This window comes from Scophthalmus maximus, chromosome 16, assembly GCF_022379125.1.
Source record: "Scophthalmus maximus strain ysfricsl-2021 chromosome 16, ASM2237912v1, whole genome shotgun sequence".
Classification (NCBI taxonomy): domain Eukaryota; kingdom Metazoa; phylum Chordata; class Actinopteri; order Pleuronectiformes; family Scophthalmidae; genus Scophthalmus; species Scophthalmus maximus.
Window position 1 is genome coordinate 15,972,864 of NC_061530.1, and position 20,347 is coordinate 15,993,210.

Consider the following 20,347-nt stretch of genomic DNA (forward strand, 5'->3'; position numbering starts at 1 on the left):
CATTATTTTCGCTACAGCAGAAGATGCTAACCCCCCCCCCCCCCCCCCCCCCCCCCCCCCAAAAAAAAATCTGGAATCTGTATTTCTACAATTTCTCCGCTCCTTTTTTTTTTCCTGCTTGAATCTCAACAGCCACGTCATCATCAGCACACAGGCTTTTCGTAGCGGGACGCGTCACACCACGGATTGACGTCTATGTAGACAGTGGATGTAGACCAATGCCATCTCATTCACATAATGTGCCTGCTCGCCTGGTGATCGTTTCTCTTTTTTTCCCCCCAGACCTGAAAGTGTGAATTTGGAACGTGGCCCAATATATTCCGGGGGCATATTTGAGCAGCTCAGAGGAGCCAGCGAAGCACAGGTGCCAGCTTTTGTCCTGCCTCGTGCAATCTTAAACTCTGCTTTTAATGGGAACCGCTGGGAGGCCGCACTAAAGTCAAATGCGGTGGTTTCCTCACATTGTGTCACGAATGAACTAATCTCTTTTTTCTTTCTTTTTACTGTTGTTTGAAAATTATAGATGGAATGTCATTGGACTCTCATTCAAGTCACAGAGGCTGACGTAGTTTTCTCTCAGCTTTCTGTTCCCGGTGGGATTTCCACTCCAAATTAATGATTCAAATTTATCAGTTAAGAATTATCTGGTTGAGCAGCAGCTTTAAACTGAAGTATGATGAAGTTTTGAATCATCTTAGACAGCACTTGAGGCTAATAGCTTTTAGGAAATATAGACCTTATATACTCTATGTTCAAGGGTGGTGTTGTGTGTACTTCAAACAACCCGCACAATCAGTTTCACAAACTGGAATGAAAATCTTTATTTGTCGCCTTCCTTCCTTTTATGAATAAAACACTTTGAGTTTCATTCCATCTTGTAGTTTATGATCAGCAGTTGAACAAATGTTTTTGTTTTTTTCCCCCCAGTTTCCAGCTGTTATTTCTGCTCTAGCGGCTCCAAGCTGCAATAAACATTGTGCTGTTGAACCTCAGTTTTCCCAACCATCGTTTAACTGTTGCCTTTGGATTTTGGTAAATGTATTTACAGGCCCTGTTTGTCTGCACCGTAAAAAGACAGCTCTCCCGTTCTGCTGACTCCGTCTGAGTGGGCGTCCACCTGAGAACTGCAGCATCTGTGGTTTGAGTGTCCTTTTGTTTTAAATCGTTTGAATATTTACGAAGCTCTCTCGTCCTATTAGGAACACGGAATGACATATTATCCCTTTTGAGAAAAGCAGCCACAAGAGACCACTCGTTATACTGAAGTCCGTGGGCTGTTTTTACATATTTTTGTCAAACAATAAAATGTCTCATTAGTTCAATCACTAATCAGTATATATAATGATTTTTTTTTTTGTGAGTCTCTGTGAACCGATGTTCTCCACGGATTAAAAATAATGAAAGGGTGGTAAAGCTTTGAAAAGTTATTGTTATTGTATAGAAAATAGTTGATTCTCATCTGCAGTGTTTAGCATGTCCTTCCGCCCGCAGTGTGCCGCCGCCGCCTCCTCCTCCCAACCTCCCTCCCTCTGGTGTGTGTAGACGGTTGAACAGTGAAATCCATTTAATCCTGGAGCGAAACATTGTTTTGTAAACGTTACCACTGATGAATTCAAGGTACATGTGCAGTTGAGGACCTTAGTTTGACCATGTGCTGACTGTCAAGATGATAAATTGCTCTCCAAACGCAGAAAGAATGGAGCAGGTAATATTCAATAAAAATGCAAGTTTCACTATCACACCAGTGTTATTTTCTCTCACGGTTTCTCCTCTTCCCCCCCCCCCCCCAGTTCCTCTCAAGGCTCGACTACAGCACCTGACTCACCGTAAGGACCATAACCTATGCTACGGTGCAGCACCACCACACTCTGCTTACAACAACAGTAACGTGATAGTGTTCATTAAAGCCTTTGCCACATGAGAAAAATGAAGGACCAGTAACGGCCACTAACTTCACAACCATTCCTAATTGCCAATCAATGGCTGCAAGCCGAAATATAAGGCCGGAAAGTCGTCCAGCGAAGCGCTTAACAGCATGAGGGCGGTTAATGAGGGGCCGATCGCGGCTCCCGCATTGATTTGAATCCATTCTCTACGTTCAGTACCTATAAAATGTATTCATCTTCAGCGATTGAATGAAAAAGCCTCATCTCAAAATATTACAGATCACAGTAAACCACTGTTAACACACTTTCACTGGCGCCGCAGGTTGTTTTTTTTTTTTTGTTTTCTTAGAAGAACTCCAAGTCCTTCAGCTGCTCGGAAAAAAGGTCCAGGCAAACACTGCGTCAGGGCTGCAACGTCAAATCTGCAACAAGGTTCCCGGGAAGTGGTAATCAGAGGAGAAAAATGTCCAAGGCCCGGACCATCAGTCAGAATATAGCTGTGATCATAAAAAAAGGGCACAGCTGTAAATCTGCCTTGTGGATGATCTGAAGGAAGCTGCAAGGCTCTGTAGTTAAGGTCGGCAAGAACATGAAACTGTTTAAAGAAAAGGGAGAAACGCTGACGTGACATGACGCACCGAGGATGCCGTGACGTGTGGAGTCGCCACACCTCCATCGAATGTGTTGCATAAAATATGCATAAACAGACTAAAACGATAAACTAACACTTAAAAAAAATGCCAGTGTACAACATCGCTGAAAGCCGCTGTTTACTCATTGTCTTGCAACTCAACAGATCTTTGACCAGTTTTGCGAAAAGAATAACGAGGGAAAGTCCAGAATGTGCGAAGCTTACACGCGGCCGTTTCTGCGTCCGGAAACATTGACTGGCGTCGGCTGAGTACTTATACCACCAATTACCAATTCACTTAGACCATTTTTACGGATTTGTTTTTCACTCTGGCGTTTCAAAGTTTAATGTGATGACTATCAGAGCTTTATTACATCCGCGCCTCTTTTAAAGTTGGGGAGCGGGAAAAACTCCCAAGAAGTCCAGGAGGGGTTTGTTACATTCATATATATATATATATTCACTGTAACCCAGTTATTGCATTGCAATGATAAGTTCTCTCCAGACTGCGAGATGGGAACAAAAAGTTTCATCCGCGGCATAATTCACTTATAAAGAATACCCAGCGCACGCTCAATATCTCGCCTTGCAATTGAAGAAGGATAAGGGCTGAAGCGTTTCCGCGGCGGTAATATTACATAGTTAACTGGCAGCTATTTCAATAGGCTCTCGGTGATTTATGCTCAGGCATTATGCTTCGGCCGCTCGCCCCTCAAAGTATAGGGCGGGGGGGACGGGGACGCGTCGCTTAATTGAGAGGATTTCCAGGGGCTTTGCGGCGGGAAAAGCTGCGAGCTAGCCCCGTCTCTCCGGGAGAATTGTATTCACGACGTCCTCCATCCCCGACGCGCTTGTCATCTCAGCCCTGGAATGATGTGTATTATTTTCCCCCTTCCCTCCTGACTCACTTTCATTCGCTGGGAGGCTGCAAATGCGCTCACTCCTCTTTAAATGTCTCCTCGGCATAATGAAGTAGCACATTATTTCCATGAATCAACAGCAGTGCATGTTTTTTTCCCGCCCTAATGGAGACTGGCGACAGGCGCTCGGTAATGGACAAGGTTAGCGGTTGCTATTATACAGTTAATATGGCTGACACTCGGAGAATACATGTAGTGCTTCGGGAATTAAGGAAGCTCTTCTGACAGGTTCATTTTTGTCTTTTTGCTAAGTTTTATTGTCAGTTAGCAAGTGTCTGAAATATAAGAACAAAACTAAAAGGGAGTTGGGTTTAATGGATGAAGGAGTGAAGTGAAGGAATCTTTGTCATGGCTGTAAACATTTGGAAACCAGACCCAAGAATCTGCAGCCGTGCTGAAAGCATTTTGCATAAACGCCATAAACCAGAGAAAATGTCTGCGCCAAATTTGATCATATTCCATGGAGAGTTGGTGATTTACTAGACGAGGAAATGTCAGGGAGTGACCAAAATCAACAGGATTCAACATCTGGGGACCATGAATGTCAAATCCATCCAACAGTTGTTGTAATATTTCAATCGTGACCAAATTGGAGGGTCCCTTCAGCAGTGATTATGTTTTAAATGCAAATGTGGTGTAATGTTACCAGGTAAATGTGATTTCCTGCAGTTCCTTTATCAGATGACATCCCCCCCCCCCCCACCCCCCCACCCCCCCTTCGCGTTCTCCTCATGTTGTCTGATGCAATTTACGATAAGATAAACTTGACTGATCCCACGCCGGGGAAATGTACTTGTTACAGCAGCAAAAAAAAAAAAAAAATCAAAAAGAGGTAGACAAAAAAATGGGCAATAAATAGAGTCGAGTAAAATGAAATACAGAGTGTACAATTTGTATATACAATATACAATATACTCAAAGCAGAGTGCAGTGGCACAGGGTGGTTACGGTTGTATTGCACTTTGTAGCCCGAAGAAGATGTGCACGTAATCATGAGTCACACTGCGCTGGTGTCAAAGTGTACGGCGGTTTACAGTTAACTTTACAGTGAAGAAGAAAATGCCGCCAAATGAATCTTAGAAGTTTCCACTTTGAATTCACTAAATGTCATCCTGGCTGTAAATGAAGGAGGTTCCACATCCCCACGCTGGTTTGTCATGTGCATGTACAGCGAACCTGTCGCAGCTCCGTGGGAACGGACGTGTCGTCGTGCAGCTGTCACAGATAGTGTCGTGCAGGAACCGCCGACAAGGCTCGGGCTGTGTCTCACTGTCTGGCGAGAAGGTTGTTTGTGCGCTGCTCTCCAGAAACATGAAACCAAACATTGTGGCTCAGTCAATTCAACAGATCGCCTCGGTACAAAATTCCCTATTTGATTTCCTCTGAGAACAAAATAGACGCCCAATCGCTGAGGATGCTTTAGATTTTGATTTATTTTGTGTGCCGTGCCCCCATGTATGAATTAGACAATGTGACAATCTCTGTTATGAAATCTAAATTTGAGCTTCAGCTATTTAGAGAAAAAAACATTGAGAATCGGTTGTTTCGCATTCATTTTGATTTATTTGTGTTTGTTGTTGTTTTTAAGAAAATTTGCCAAAAACAATATTTACTTATTTTCCTTGCCATCCACACTGTGAGAGTAGAGTCAAAAGTTTTGATTAATTGGACAATACATGCAATTCAGATATGCCAACTTGGACTTACGGGAAGGGAGATGAATATTTCCCACTATTTTTTTGATATTTTATACCCTTTTTTTTAACTGATCAAAAAAGAAATAATCTCAATAATCAATAATGAAAAACAATTAGTTAGTTGCAGCCCTGCAATGCTCCTAAAATCAAATAACCTTACCCCAGGTTTCTGTTGTCTTAGTGACCACACGATGCATCCGTCCACACATTATCTATACCGCTTCATCTTCAAAACCAAGAACCCCCTTGAACAGATAGACTGATAATGAAAATAATATGTCGATGGAGCCCCACTTTGAGTTACTGTCAGTGAAGTTTTCAAATGTCCTTATGCTGTTTTGAGACTTTGCTGATTCAGAAACGAACTGACAGTCGTCCGAGGGAGTTTCTCAGACTGTAGGGTTAAAAGTGCTGTTGTTTTACCCCCCCCCCCCCCGTACCGCCTCCAACTTCACCCGCCCCAGACAGACACTCCATCGCTCCCTCTCACAAGGGGACGCGTCGACGGCCTGTTGTCAGTGTGGGATGCTGTTATTTTGTGCTGCGTTCGGCACTAGAACGCGACATGCACATTCCGTACAGCTGCCTTGTCATCTCCGTATACATCTTATATTAGCTGAGGCTGTTGTGAAGCGCTGGGTTTTCCCAGGCACTCGGTGAGTCGTGTTGCTAGGAAACATACCTAGAGGACCGGGGGCGGAGGAGAGGTTTCGATGAGGAGGCAGGGTTCCCGGCTAGTTTCAGGTTCACATGGAAATAACTTCCAGCATATTTTTGTTTTACGTGCCACAGGCATTGCCGTCCCAGTGGTAGAATATCGATTCACCTTGTTTAATTAAACCTTGTCATTATATGCTCTTGTGATCTAATCTGCATGTTTTTTTTTCCTTTTTTCTTCCAAAGTTTTTCTTGTGCAGGTTTAAAACTGATGTTTCTTATTCATTGATTACTGAAAATACGGTGACAAATTCATAGTTAAGACTCTTCTGAGAGCAAGGGGACTGTTCTCTCATTGTCATACACACCAATGCTTATGTCTGCCAAATGACACATTGGCGTCTTGTTGGCTGTTTAAGCAGAACATTTATTTAGTAATTATAGCAACAGTATACATAATTCTCATGCAGCAAGGTGCATGATTAGTATTGGAGAGCTGCAACGGTCTGGATCCTGTGCATCCAGACAGTGGAAACGCTTTCCATCGCTTTGAGTCTAAAATCCGAAAGCCTCTGTATTTCTCAAATTCTGTGTGATTAAAAATCGATGCACTTATAAGATTCTGGATTTTGATGTATATATTTTTTTTTTTTTGCCTCCCCAGAAAGCTGCTCACAGAGAAGAGAGGTGGCTTGACGATGGGTGGCTGTATTGAGTAACGCTGCAGGGATCATGTCTGAAGCAAGGCTGCCCTCGTCTGGATGATACTTTCAGTGCAGCCTGCCGCCCACAGCACACTGACATGAGCAATGACCTCATGCAAACCTTTGAACTTGAGTATATATAATTTGAAGGGCACATTAATAGTCTTGGCACCACCGGCAGTCCCGCTGCATCCAATCGGGTCCCCGGTGTTCCTGCACCATGTGAACGCAGGTTGGCCTAATTGAAGTTCCTCTGCTCACAGCCGCTCACTCTCCAACGTGCCACGTTTCTGTATTTAAAGGCGGCACCGGAGAAACAGCGGTGACAGAGTGTAATTAACCTCTCTGCAGCTGACGGTGAGCCTGGCACAGTGTGATTTTTGGTTCAAACAGAACCAGCCACATCTGATCTCTCTCTCTCTCTCTCTCTCTCCAAGGATGTAACCAGGAGCAGAGGTGTAAATCTGCCCCGGCGGAGGAGAGAATGAAGCTCATGCAACCACAGCAGCGGTGGAGCAGGAGGCCGGGGCTGGCTCCCGGAGACGAGACAAACTGTCGGGGCCAAAACTGTAATTGGTCAGAGGGGGAACATCTAATTACGAAGAAACAGATCCCCCCCCCCCCCCCCTTCCTCGGCCCCTCGCAGGTAGACGGATACCGTGAGATATTTATGTGCTGACGATATTTTGGATTTGAAATTGGGGGCTACTGAGGCAAATGCCTCCGAAGAGTCGCCCTCTGCACAAAAAGAAGTTTTGCTTGTTTTGACTTTTGCCAAATGTTTTGGTCCGGAGTTTGACGCCGGGAAACTGTTTTCACGTTTCATCTGCTGAAAGGGAGTTTCTCAGTCTCTTGCATAGAAGTGTATTGGGTTTTTTTTTTATCCTTCCTTTACAGGGAGCACTTGCATCATGCTGCAGCTGTGCGTTTAAAATTCTGTACATTCTTTTTTTTCCCCCTAACATCCATACAAGTTATTAAAATGACACTGTTCTTGAAGTGTACAGTGTAAAGCTCAGTTGGTAGTATAAAAAGACTACTTTTTGTAAAAGACTATAAATAAAGACTGCTCGACCGCTCGATCGAAGGATGCTCCGGGGCCGGGCGAGCTGCGGCACCTGCCAAGTTTCAGATCACATCACTTCATGTGTCTTTAATCCCTCTGAGTTCAGAGCTGAGCCGGATTAACTTTGTGCACCAGCTTTTATTTTCACATGTCACTCCTGCGTCCGGACATTAGCTCAACCTGTGTTGTCTGCAGCTGGGATCGGCTCCCATCACCCCTGTGACCCTCAGAGGATAATGAAGGTAAGGATAATGGATGGCTGGATGTCTCTTGTCTGCTGTGTCTTTCTTCCTCCACAGGGGGGAGACTCTGAGAGGGAGAGGCCCCTGGCTACACAACGGGGGATCATTTTGTTTACAGTCAAATTGGATGACTTTTAACTGGGCCTTTTATGATTTTATTGGCCTTAAGTGCATCTATTAGTCAGGTAATTACTCCAAAGCAATGAACAGGTAGCAGTTGTCTAATTCATACGCACACATGATTAAATATGAGGCTGTGTAGATAGATCAATAGATAGATGTAAAGTTTTGGTCCTAGATGGGGAAATTATGGTAACAAGGTATCATGCCCACGACACACCATGGATATATATATTTTTTAATATAAGAAATAAAGATATAAGGACTGCGATAATATACAAATTAAAGGAATAAAAATGTACAAATTGTACATGGTAATAGTGCAAGTGTGCAATCAGTTACAAACATGGTAACAGGGAAGGTGCAAAGGTGTCGGGATCTGTGTTATTCGGCAGAGGGTCCAGGGTGTTCTCCGTCAGACAGCGGTGGAGTGTTGTTCATTTCATCATTGTACATTTCAGCAGGTATTTATCTCTAATACCAGCAGTAAAATGTGCTGAATGGAAAAGTGGCAGTGAGGCTGATTCCTCCATCACCTGCAGCAGTGTTTTTCTCTCTCTCTCTCTCTCTCTCTCTCTGAAGGGGCCTGCGGCGGCCCTGACCTCGCCTTGATTGACTTGATCTCCCAAAGAAAAGCTCCCATGACCTCAAAAAGCTCAAGGAAACAGGGGGATGAAGACAGACATGGCAGGGTAACAATAGACACACACACACACACACAGTCAGCATGTTGGAATCATAACTTCACAATGACATGGAGGCTTGAGGTTGAGCCACATTTGACAATTCTGAACTTCATCTGAGAGAAAAGGATGAAACACTCCTGGTTTCTGATGTCTGCCTTTTTTTTTTATCTTTTTTTTAATGAAGACCAATGCATGAGAACTAGAATGATACTCGTTGTTAAGAGCTCAGCAACGCAAAACTCCCCCTTGAGAATATGAATAGTAAAAGTGTCCAACTGAGGAGGGTCTTCTCGGCCTCTGCTCCAGTGGTGCAGTGATTCGGATGTCCATGTCAGCAGTCAATTAGCTGCGCTGGGTGTTGGACACCGGACAGGTTGTGCTGTTTCCATGTGGGGGGGGTTAAAAGCCCCCCCCCCCGCCCCCGAAGACCACTGCTGGCCACCGCTGTACAGCCAAGTGGTCGGGGACAACACCTCGGAGGCAAACAATTACACCAAGGTCATGGAGAGGAGGAATGTGCAGGGGTCCTGCAGCGCCGCGCTCCCCCTCGCAGACCTGTGCGCATTTCAAATGTTGGGCTTCGCTTGGAAATGTAAGCTCCGGTTGTGTGAGTGAGATATTGAAAGTGTTTACCAGACAGTTAAATGAGAAAAGGTTTTTTTCGGCAAACTTCATAAAGTTTCGGTGGGCTGCTGCTGTCGCCGTTCAGTCGAAACTCGGACCTTTTACGCACCAGACATGCGCAGATCCACCAGGCCTGGCACTGTCCCCTCTCTCCAATTCAATGAAATAAAATTATAAACAGTGCAAGCAAACTCTCTTACTAGCCCCTAGCACTTCCGTATTCGGAATTACATTAAAAAAAACTATTTTTTGTTTATTCCAGCAGGAGGATATGAATTTTATTTTCTTCACATTTCACTTGAAGTCATTTATTTTGATTTTACAAGGTTAGTTAGAGAACTGACATAAGTGGCCTGGTTTTTATTTAACATGGCAGATACATGTGCGTTTCTGCTGCGGGGGGAAGAGGTGGTGTGTGTGTGTGTGTGTGTAGGGGGGGGGGGGGGGGTCCTTCCACGAGTCACTTGTTGACACTAAACTCGCGGCACTTGTGAAGTGTTTATTGCGAACGCATTTCTTTTAGTAGGAACGTTCCCTCTTGTTTGGGTTTGACACTGTCCCGCAGAAAGTTCAGCGAGTTCAGACTTTGGTGACAATCAGTGCGCAACAGCGTGTGAATCATACAGGCGATTCTATTGTTATTCAAGCTGCCAGAGCCCTTATTTAGTTCTCATCGAGGCGCTGATAAAGGGCTACTTCAAACACAATGTTGTGAAATTAAAGTTGATAAATCCCTGTCACTAATAAGCGACGAGCCCCTAATAACAGAGAGATTTAATTTTGCATTAAAAGACATATATTATATGACACATAATGTATCTCAAAAACAAATATCAAGCAAAATTGAATACATTTGGAGACTGTAAGCGATCAGGACAAATGTTCATGCTGGTGACATCCGGCACCTTTTCAAACTTCTGAAATCAAATGGCCTCATAAGTCTCCTCTGTACTTCACGTGGGTCTTTGCTGTTTTGATCAAAGTGTCTTGAATTTCGCCGCGGTCGAGATAAACTCCGGTGCGTAATTACGCACGGGGTTAATGCCACTGGCGTTGATCACTGAACGTACCTGAGGTCCAAGCTCAGCTGCGTCGACAGTTAACATGCAGTTTCGATGCCCATTGATACGGAGATTCGGTCCAAGGACTGCGTCGTTACGCGACAGAGGAGAGAGGTGTGACCAATCCCGAAACTTTCCTTCGATGGGGGCTACCTGTAGAGGCTCCGGGCGCCGCGCATAAATACGCCTCCTCCCTCCGAGGACGAGCTCAGTCCTCAGGGAGAGACACAGAGACCAAAATTCGCTTTTTGGGGGGAACCTTGGCTATAGCGCGGATTATGAACGCTTTTGGACACCAACCATCGAACCAGCAGAGCAGCCCCATTCAGCACCAATGCGCCCAGGAGCTCCTGGACATGGCCGTGTACTGCGACAACTACGGTGTGTACCAGCAGAACCTGCACCACCACCACCACCACCCCCAGAGGCCGCCGACGCACCCCCCCGGGTACGGCCTCGGGGAGTACACGTCCCCCTCCGCGAACCCGTACCTGTGGCTGAACGGAGCCGGCATCAACTCGTCGCCCTATCTCCCCGGGAACAGTGGCGCGTCCTACCTCCAGTCCGGATACGGCTCCAACCAGAGGCAGTTCCTGCCGCCGCCCAGCGGCTTCGGCGGCGCGGACCTGGGCTGGTTGTCCATCTCCAGCCAGCAGGAGCTCTTCAAGATGGTGCGGCCGCCGTACTCCTACTCGGCGCTGATCGCCATGGCCATCCAGAACACCCAGGACAAGAAGTTGACCCTGAGTCAGATCTACCAGTACGTGGCTGACAACTTCCCCTTCTACAAGAAGAGCAAGGCCGGGTGGCAGAACTCGATCCGCCACAACTTGTCGCTGAACGACTGTTTCAAGAAGGTGGCGCGGGACGAGGACGACCCCGGTGAGTCTTTGGATGATGATGATGATGATGATGGTGGTGGTTGTTGTTGTTGTTGTTGTTGTTGTTGTTGTTGTTGCCAGAATCAAGAAGTTTTGTGTGGATTGTTTTACTCGCCGTTCTTCGGTAACTTGCTTTGAATGTGTGGTGCGTAATTGGTTCTCGTAAAGTTAAGTTAAACAACTTGTTCGCCCCGTTGTCACGTGTTAAAGGAAACATTCAAGTGGAAAAGTGGTCATTCAAAAAAATCTGGGAAATGTAAGATGCATCATGTTTGCCAGCCACATATTTAACCCTGGTTCTTCTCTCTCTTTTGTCAATCGTCCAGGCAAAGGGAACTACTGGACACTGGACCCCAACTGCGAGAAGATGTTCGACAACGGCAACTTCAGGCGGAAGAGAAAGAGGAGAGCGGACGTCGGCGCGCCGGACGGCGGCGCGCTGCCCGCCAAGTCCGACGACGCGGCGCACAAGCTCTCCGACACCGCCAGCCTGCTGAGCTCCTCCCCGCCCAGCCTGCACGGGTCCCCGGCCTCCACGGAGCCCAAGTCGTCGCCGCCCCCCTCCGCGGAGCACAGCCCGTGTTACGGCAACTTCGTGTCCAGTGTGAACTCGCTGCTGGCGGGCGGCGGCGGCTCCACCGATGCGTCCCGGGGCGCGGAGCGCGACTACGGCGGCGCGCACCTCGGCGCTTTGCCCCAGAGCAGAGAGGGCCTGTCCGGCCTGGGCTCCTACTCGCCCACGTTAACGTCGCCGCTGAACTCTGACAGCAACAGAATGAACTACTACACGTCCGTGCAGAGCCTCTCCAACCACTTCAGTGTGAACAACCTCATATACAGCCGGGAAGGAACGGAGGTGTAAGGGGCCTGAGCCGCTTCCACCGGGAAAGAAAAAAGTAATTCATCTCTCGTTGTTGACCTTCACATTTCTTGTATATAGCCCAGTGTTGTCACCTCTCACTCACTGGTGTGGCAGGCCTCACTGTAACACTGCCACTGGGATTAAACTGGTGCTTCTCCCACGGTAATCCTCCTCTATATATATATATATATATATATATATATATATATATATATATATATATATTTCAGTGTATTAGAAAAAGTAAAAACTGCCACTGCTCCATTACAGAACAAACATGTTTAGTTTTAGAACATGATTCACTTCACACAGACATGTGTCCTGTGAACTGACGGATACATGTACTTATTTTATTATGAGACCTCCTGTAGCTGCTCAGTTGGGCCTCGACCACCCCTGTCATAGAGAAGACCACGAAGAAGAAGACGCATATGTACAGAGATTATTTTCATAAGGAGAAACTTGACGTGTATTTTAGGCTGATGTGTGTTCTGTGTTTTATTTAAACTCGTGTCGATGTTTGAATAAAAGTCATTTATTTTAACTCACACCGTCGCGGCTCGTGTGTCATTTTCATACACAAACTAATCCAGGTGACATTTGCTTTAGATATTAATTTATCATACTTTCAAGTCGAAAACCACTTTCATATTCCCGCTGAGACTCAAACAGTCTTATCAACTTTATTCTGCTGTGTTCTACTTTTCAACCCATTTACATAAAGCCGCCTTTATGACGTCACTATATTTGATCCTATTGTATAATTCCAGATTCACACAAAGCACAACAGGCCCTCCTCGACCCTCTCTTTTCATTTTGTGAAAATGAAAAAAAAAATTAAAAATGGAGGCCCCACTGTGTGTGTGTCTTCACAGCTCCTGTCAGGCCGATGCAAATTTAAAAACAAAAAACGGACGCACAAATATTCCTCCAACGATTTTGTGGTGCTGTAAGGAAGTAAACCGCGCCGCCTAATAATGCTCCCGAGGCTGTCGGGACGTCCCAAGTCAAGTGCGAGCACCAAAGTGTGCGAGGCAGAGACATTTTCCGCTTGTCGCTTCCAATGGCCCCGTTTCAACGGGCATTCGGACCTTTAACTTATTTCCACCAAGGTTCAGAAGTTCAGCGTTTTCGTCTGGACTGGATGTGAACCTGCTTGCTGAGTGTCCCACCTGTCCCCGTCTATTCCCAAAGTCCTGTCACGCACAGCGATGCCCGTCTCGCGTGTGTGTGTGTGTGTGTGTGTGTCAATGTGAATCCTGGGATTTCGGATTTGTTGTTGTCGTTTTTTTTGTTGTTGTTGTTTTTTCCCCCCTGTATTGGGAACCCCTGTGGAAGAGCATCTGCGGAACAATTGACGGCAGAGTTCAACGGCATGAAATGTGCTTTTGTTGTGCCCGTGACCCCGGGGGGTGGGGGGTGGGGGGGGGGACACGACAGAAAGCATGCTACCGGGGAGGAAATATTAAACAGCCCACGCACAGGGAATGTTCAAGTGATTTAACACCCCGCTCCTGTCTTATTTTCAGACAATATGGATACGCACGGAATCAAAGCCTGTAAATAAAAGGAAACACCTCTTAATTGGTTGGTAATTGAATTCACTCAGGCGCTCTGTGGTCGGGAATAAAAGGGAAATTAATTGACAAGACATTCGTGCCCCTTGTTGGAACACAATGGAAGCTGGCAATTCAAGAGATCCCCTCCTGGGCTCAAATGAAAATATTGCCATCTGAAGATCTGGGAACAAATTATCTCCCTCGGGCCACATTTCGCTCCATTATCTGTGGAGCAGGGCCGCGGACCGGACAAAGAGGATTTTTGTCAAACAGGAGCAGGTTCTCACAGTAGCTAACCAGTTTTTTTCTCCTGAAATCCTCATTGCGCCCGGTGAATGGAGGATAAAGCTCGTTCAGAGGCCCTTTCGTTCTTATTACTGTCATTTTTCTTGAGCCCTCAGTTTCGGTTGGTCACTGTGTCTCACCCGGTGTGGAATTGTCAGGATACATTAATTCAGTGTTACATGCGGGGAGGGAAAAAAGTTAATTTACCCGAGTGCTGTGCCTCGGAACAGATTTTCAGATACTCGTGGTTCACTTGCGTTGCCTTGTTAAACCTCTAATCGGTTTTTCACTCCACTACTTTTATTCGACAGCTTTAGTCAGTAGTTCATTTGCTTGTTCAGGAATTTATTGTTGATCAGTTTTCATTGTCACAGATTATATATTATTGACACAATAATATACAATCTGTGTATTCATCGGAAATGGGCCACTCTGCATAATCCATACTTTTGGTACTTGGAATAATATTTCTACGCCAATATTTATGTATTTAAGTGATGTTTTGTATGTCATATTTCTATTTGTAATGGAATGTGTTGCTACTTTTACTTCTGGCATCAATATGCCTGCATGAAAACAAGCAACACATCCACATCCGGTGCATCCACCAGTTTTCCCGAGTTTCCCCTCTCAGTTTCTCTGAAACGTAACGCTCCGGCGCCCCTGGTGCCTACAGGGCACCTTGAGCTGGTCTCACATGAATATCACTCAGGCCTCCGTGTCTCTGCGCTACCTGCTCGAGGGGCCCTGCCTCGGGGGCTGAAGGCCCAGGCCCCTGCAGAATACCTCAGCATAAGGGTGGCCCCCGGGTCCCCCATACATGCTTAGTGGGCTAAAACCATAATGATGGGTTTCGGCCTCAAAGGGTCATCCCTCCAAAGGCGAGTATGGCTCATAATTGAAGGAGCCGGCGTTTCAGAACTGGATTATTTTGAATCCTCTTCCTCCTTATGGGACTAGATAGACCGAAAGGTCATCCGCTGCCAACGATATGGAGAGCAGGGGAGGGGTATTTCCTCCATCTGCCGTGAGCGGCGCTGACAGGGAACAAATCTGCCAACTGCCACCGGGGGAAATACACAAACACAAACGCCAATAGGGCTGCTGCTCTGGTCAGATTTCGGGAGCGGCACAGGCGGACAGAGCAACCAGGAAGTTATGAAGGGGAGTCGTCTCCAGCCTGGGACCTGGAGGCTCGTCCACGTTACAGCCAGTGAGTGACGTGATGATGCATCACCGCTGGATAGAGTTGCACCCTGCAAAGTGAGAAACTTAACTCCCATTAGCTGCTCAGCGAGATCTCAACTGATAAATAAGCCACTACAACAAGACCTCACCTGCCCCCTGCCCCCCCCCACCACACACACACACACACACACACACACACACACACACACATACACAGTCCAAAACCTGCTATTAGGTATTTGCAGTGCCAACGTCTTGTTTGTGATGATGTAGTGATGTAACCAAGGACCTCTGAGAGGTGCTTTGTATGGCAATTTGTTGGTTTGTAAAGCCATTCAGGATTTCAAACAAAGAGACGTGTCCAGAGCCTAATAATTCTCCACAGCCCATATAACACTGCCGTACAGACAAATCTGAGGGGTGATATGAAAAGGGAGACTGTGTGTCTGACCCCGGTGAAGAACATGATAGCTGGGCCGTAGGGGGGCTGATTACAGTCTGGGGTCTACCCCTGAAATTGCACATCTGTTTGTAGCAGTCAGCGGGCATTATGGGGATAATTTCTTATATTACAGCTCAATCTCTTGAGGAAGTTAAATATTTAAGGGAACAATATGATGACAGCTTCTGGGGAAGCCACTATGCAGCTGTAAAGAGGGAGGGGGGGGGGGCACCCGCTCCCCGCCGTACGTTAAAAGGATTGAGTGCGCAAATGATAGCTGAGGCGAATGTCTATCAGTTGGCTTGACCCGATTCGGTTTCATCAGTCCCCATCCGGGGCCCATAAAAAGCCTGACGTATGGGCCGGCAGCGGCGTGGGATCCACCGACCCGGACCAGCAGCCATATGGATTATTTTAGACAGAACAAGAGCAAACTGCTTGAGACCACGAAAGACATGTGCATGCACATGTTCCTGCACCATCTTCACTATGTGGTTCTCATTTATTCTATTTCTATTTAGATAGATAGATAGATTGCACCAGAATAAAACTTTGGATGTGTGTACATTGTGTGCGTTACTACTGGATGCTCGAATATCCAAGGACAGACTCTTGCTCGGCAAGTTTCCCGCCGTGCAATTTGTTGCTTTTGTGCCACGTGTCATTTTCTTTAACCACGTCCGAGGCCGGGATTAGAAGTTATCGGTGAGCACCGGAAGGGGGGGGAAGCCACTTCAGAGCCGGCCGACAGAGAAACCTGCGGAAAGAGCCAAAGAGATACGAGGATTAACGGACTAGAACGAGTCCCAGTAAATCCACGGCCAGGGCCTGTCTTCGCAATCGCTCCGTCTGGAAAACCTATCCCCACAACAATGTAACTTATCCCCCGCTCACTCTTATTGCGGGAATATGTTTTGACAAAGTCTTTGTTCTCACATTAGGGAACTGCAGGCGGATCATCCGTTATCCGTGACCTTTGTCATAACAGACCGTGGCAGTGGGTTTTTTACACTCGGCCGAGAAGCCGGAGAGGTTCACATCAGATGTCTCTAACAAGTTATTGGTCATTCTGAGTCATACGAAGACAACAACAACAACAACAGCAACAAAGCTCAAAGATGTTAAAGACGCAAAAAAAAAACAACAACAACACAGCGGATTATTTCTCAGAGATATATTCTCTGATGATCTCCGTACGGTGACGGATTCGCCCGTGAGATCCCCAATAAATCTGCAGCCATTCATCACCTACGTGAAATTCCAAACCGTGACCTTACGTGCGCAATATCCGAGGGGTTCATGGAACATCCCTTTCTACGTGCAGTGCAGCAGAACAAATGTCTGAGCAACGGCACAATATGTAATCACTTTAGCTCGGTTCAGGGACCACTTGGCACACGATTGCGGCGCAGCTCACTTTGCTGCAGTTTGTGAATAAGTTAAAGACATACAGTGGGAAACATTTTTATTTTTTTTGTGTGTGTTTCTCAGGGGGAAACAGTGTCTGTGTTTCCGAGGCCTGTGCAGCGATACCACCCGGCCGGCAGCACCTGCGTGCTGTCATTACCCGCTCCTCGCAGACAGGAAGCGGTGACAGACGACGGAGGAAGTGGCTGCCCCGGGGGGGAATCCATCCTGCTCGCCGCGGCCTGGACTTTTTTTTTTTTTCCGGTGTCGAGGCGGAAGTGCAGCGATCAGTCAGTGCTCGGGGCGCGTCCCCCTCGAAATTGGCCCCGTCTGCACCACTTGTCAGTCACTGTGGGGTCGTTCCCGAAGGAAGCTATCTCTCAGTGTGAGGTCGTCGAGGGACGCGGCCCACCTGGAGCCCTTCTGCACTTTGAAACTGATCTCGGTCGCACGTCAACTCCCGCAACCGGTTTGTGTTCCGCCGCGCAGAAGTTGAACTGAACTGAACAACGACCGGCCTCGCGTGTTGTCTGCGTTTCACCTGCTCCCACGATTCATTATTCAGCCTCAGCCCTACACGATGGTGCATCTGCCCTGAGGAATTCATTGACAGCACCCCCCCTCCTCCTCCTCCTCCTCCTCCTCCTCCACCAAAACAACACTCCCCCGGCCCCTAATGAGACCCCCTACCTCCTGCCTCTATTATGAGGGATGCATACCAATATAGAGACAAGAGAGGGGAGACAGACCGAGACCTCTGGAGCCCTCGCTGGCCCGGACCATCAAACGCAGCCCTCACGGAGAGTCACATAATGGGCCTGATCAACATTTAGGTTTTCCCCATGTAAGCTGCAGATGATCTATGGCTGAAGGCTCTAAATGATAGCCTTTCAAAAGGGACAGCCCCCCCCCCCCTCCCCTCTCCCTTCCAAATGCTCCTTTTGTGTGTTCGCCACTAATCCCAACCTGCACTTCAAGGCCCTGCCTCACTTCTGAGGCAGCTGCTCTCATCTTCAAGAGGAGGGTGGGAAGAGAAAAAAAAAAAGGTAGCACTTTTAAAAACTGCTTTAATCAAGAAGATGTAATACTGTGATGAGTTGATCACCCCCTTGAGCACGTAATTATACGTCAATCAGCTATTAATTTTATCACCATTTGTGGCTTCTATTCTTTTATTGCCTCGGATAATGAACCGACATTTCAACACAGGATAGAAATACAGACGGGGCATCGCTGCGGCTTCTTTTTAATACCTCTCCCCGTGGAACACGGGGGAATTTCTTTTAAAAACTACAAAAGAGGGGCAACCGAGTGCACGCAGGGCAGGCCGGCGTGGGCCGCAGCCGCAGCCCAGGGAGCGGAGGAGGAGATGCTTGTTCGCCAGGCTGAAGTGTTCCCAACAAACATCAGCACACGGCAAAGGGCCATGTGTTGTAGCGGAGTCTATCGACCCCCCGACGGCCGTGTGTGTCAACCACGAACACACGCCACGCCATGCACCCCTGGTCTGGGGAAAACCAAGCTCCCATGAGCTCGCTCTCTGCCGTTCTAACCTCGTGCCATGTCCCCCTCATAGAAAGAAACAGAACAAGCGGGTGGCGCGTCGCCCTCGCGCATTTAACACGGCCTGTTCCCCTTTTGTCATGTGACGGCATTCCTGCGCTGTGACATAATCCAGGGTGCACGCGCACACGTGCGGCCATGCACGTTCTCATGTGTTGAGCACGTTCTCGTTTGTGCGCGTATTCCACTCACGGCGCCGACGCTGACAGCGCTGCTCATCCACGGAAGTGTGTTGACATGCCCCCACTTGACAAAGGGGCCTTTTTTTATTCGCCATGAGGGAGAGATGGGTTTTTACAAGCCTCGGCTGGTCGGAGGCGCACAAAGGCAGAAGTAGACGGCGAGCGGGAAGGACTGCGCTCGGCCCCGTGAGACAGAGCGGGCGCGCTGGACACGGTGCGTCTCACCGGGTCAGTCCCGTGCCCCTGTGCTGACTTACAGTCGTGTCAGTCCGAAGAGGCGGGCACGCTAGCGGAGGGACAGCGTCACTTTTTCTCAACCCCCAAACCTTTTGTAAAACATTTTGCACGTCTTACATTAGAGTGGACGGAGGCGAGAGTCACTGTAAACGTCCTGTGAAAGATTACCTGGGGGCACAATGCTTTATCAGTGCCGGAAACTGGGTATAAATGTAGGAAAACCCCAAACGGGGCTCCGGGTCTCGGCGTCCCTCGCAGTCGCCCTCTGCCGCAAACCAGGCTTTGGTTTGAAGAGCCTTGTTTTTCGAACCCCTACCGCTCTCAGCATGGAGCATGCCTTTCAAAACCCTTGTCACTACGACAAGAAGGCGGTGAGTGGCTTCTGAACGACGGCCCGCCGAGGGGTTCCCGTGTCCCGCCAGACAAAATATTGTAAATAAAAAGTCTCCTTGAATTCGTCGGCGCTGTGAGCTTAAATGGGCCGTTGAAGGAGCGGCGCGGAGACACACTTTTCTATTTACTTTAAACCGCCGGGGACCAACTCGCTGATAGGGACATCAAGATTGATGGGACTCCGTCTTAATTAGGTGGGTCAGGCCTCGGCCAGATAGCTTTGTGGCTACTGTCAGTGCCCCTCCCTTTTTAAATCGTGTAATTATCCCTTTCATTACACTCTGCTTTCAGGCTACCTGATGGAATTCAAAGGGAGGCGTCACTATCTCTTATCATTATGTTAATGGGTCTTGTGACCAGCAGTTAAATCACAACAGGGGGTGGGGGGTGGGGGGGTGGCTGAACAGTAGCTCTAAAGCTAGTCTGCAAGTCTGGCGGACGACCCCAGTCAGAGACCTGTCTGTCTGCAGGGTGATGGGCCGTGACATGTCCGCAGGCCCACGGGGGATTCAGACCAGAAGGGGAGAGCTGCCTTGGGACAAGTCCTGCAGGGCAGGGCTCCCCTGAACCCCCGTCTGCATACTGGAGAGCAGCTCAGACGCCTCCACCGGGGCCATTTGAATATGATTGGACATTAATGACCTTCACAAATGAGCAGACAGAAGATGCTTTGTGTGGCTCTGTCTCAGGACCCCTCTGGTGTCCGGGGACCTGTGGCTGGGTCTCGTAGAAGCCCCCCCCCCCCCCCCCGCACCTGAGAGGAGGTCGGCTTTACAGTTAGGGTTCAACGTGTGTCATATGTGAACCTGTAGAGAGAATTTGATGAAGTGGCGGGGGGGGGGAAGACAAACGGTTAATTTCCATTCTGTTGAATGAGCCAGGCACGCCGCCCCCTGCGTACATGTCAACACTGGGAGCTTGTACGGATCACACACCAATGACCGAGTTTACAGCTCTTGTCCCTCCGATTGAGCAGAAGACATATTGCGGATTGCACCGTCCTCCATCAAGAAATTCTCCAGCAACCTCGTAAGCCTCCGAGGTCCCCCCCCCC

General features: G+C 47.8%; 1 protein-coding gene across 6 annotated transcripts; it reads left to right on the top strand.

Moving 5' to 3' along the window:
* The first annotated feature begins 44 nt into the window (after positions 1-44).
* On the top strand, positions 45-12,572 carry foxi1 (forkhead box i1). 6 transcript variants are annotated; one of them, XM_047327502.1, is made up of 7 exons: positions 45-1,705; positions 1,791-1,826; positions 6,456-6,628; positions 6,759-6,852; positions 6,933-7,803; positions 8,506-11,176; positions 11,502-12,572. In XM_047327502.1, exons 6-7 carry the CDS (start codon positions 10,573-10,575, stop codon positions 12,035-12,037), a joined length of 1,140 nt encoding a protein of 379 aa, XP_047183458.1. In that variant the 5' UTR covers positions 45-1,705; positions 1,791-1,826; positions 6,456-6,628; positions 6,759-6,852; positions 6,933-7,803; positions 8,506-10,572; the 3' UTR covers positions 12,038-12,572. The 6 variants fall into 6 exon arrangements, with proteins under 6 accessions (XP_047183458.1, XP_047183460.1, XP_047183461.1 ...); XM_047327504.1 differs by having other exon boundaries at positions 45-1,617; positions 1,692-1,705; positions 6,456-6,852; XM_047327505.1 differs by having other exon boundaries at positions 45-1,532; positions 1,618-1,705; positions 6,456-6,852.
* Positions 12,573-20,347: the final 7,775 nt, after the last annotated feature.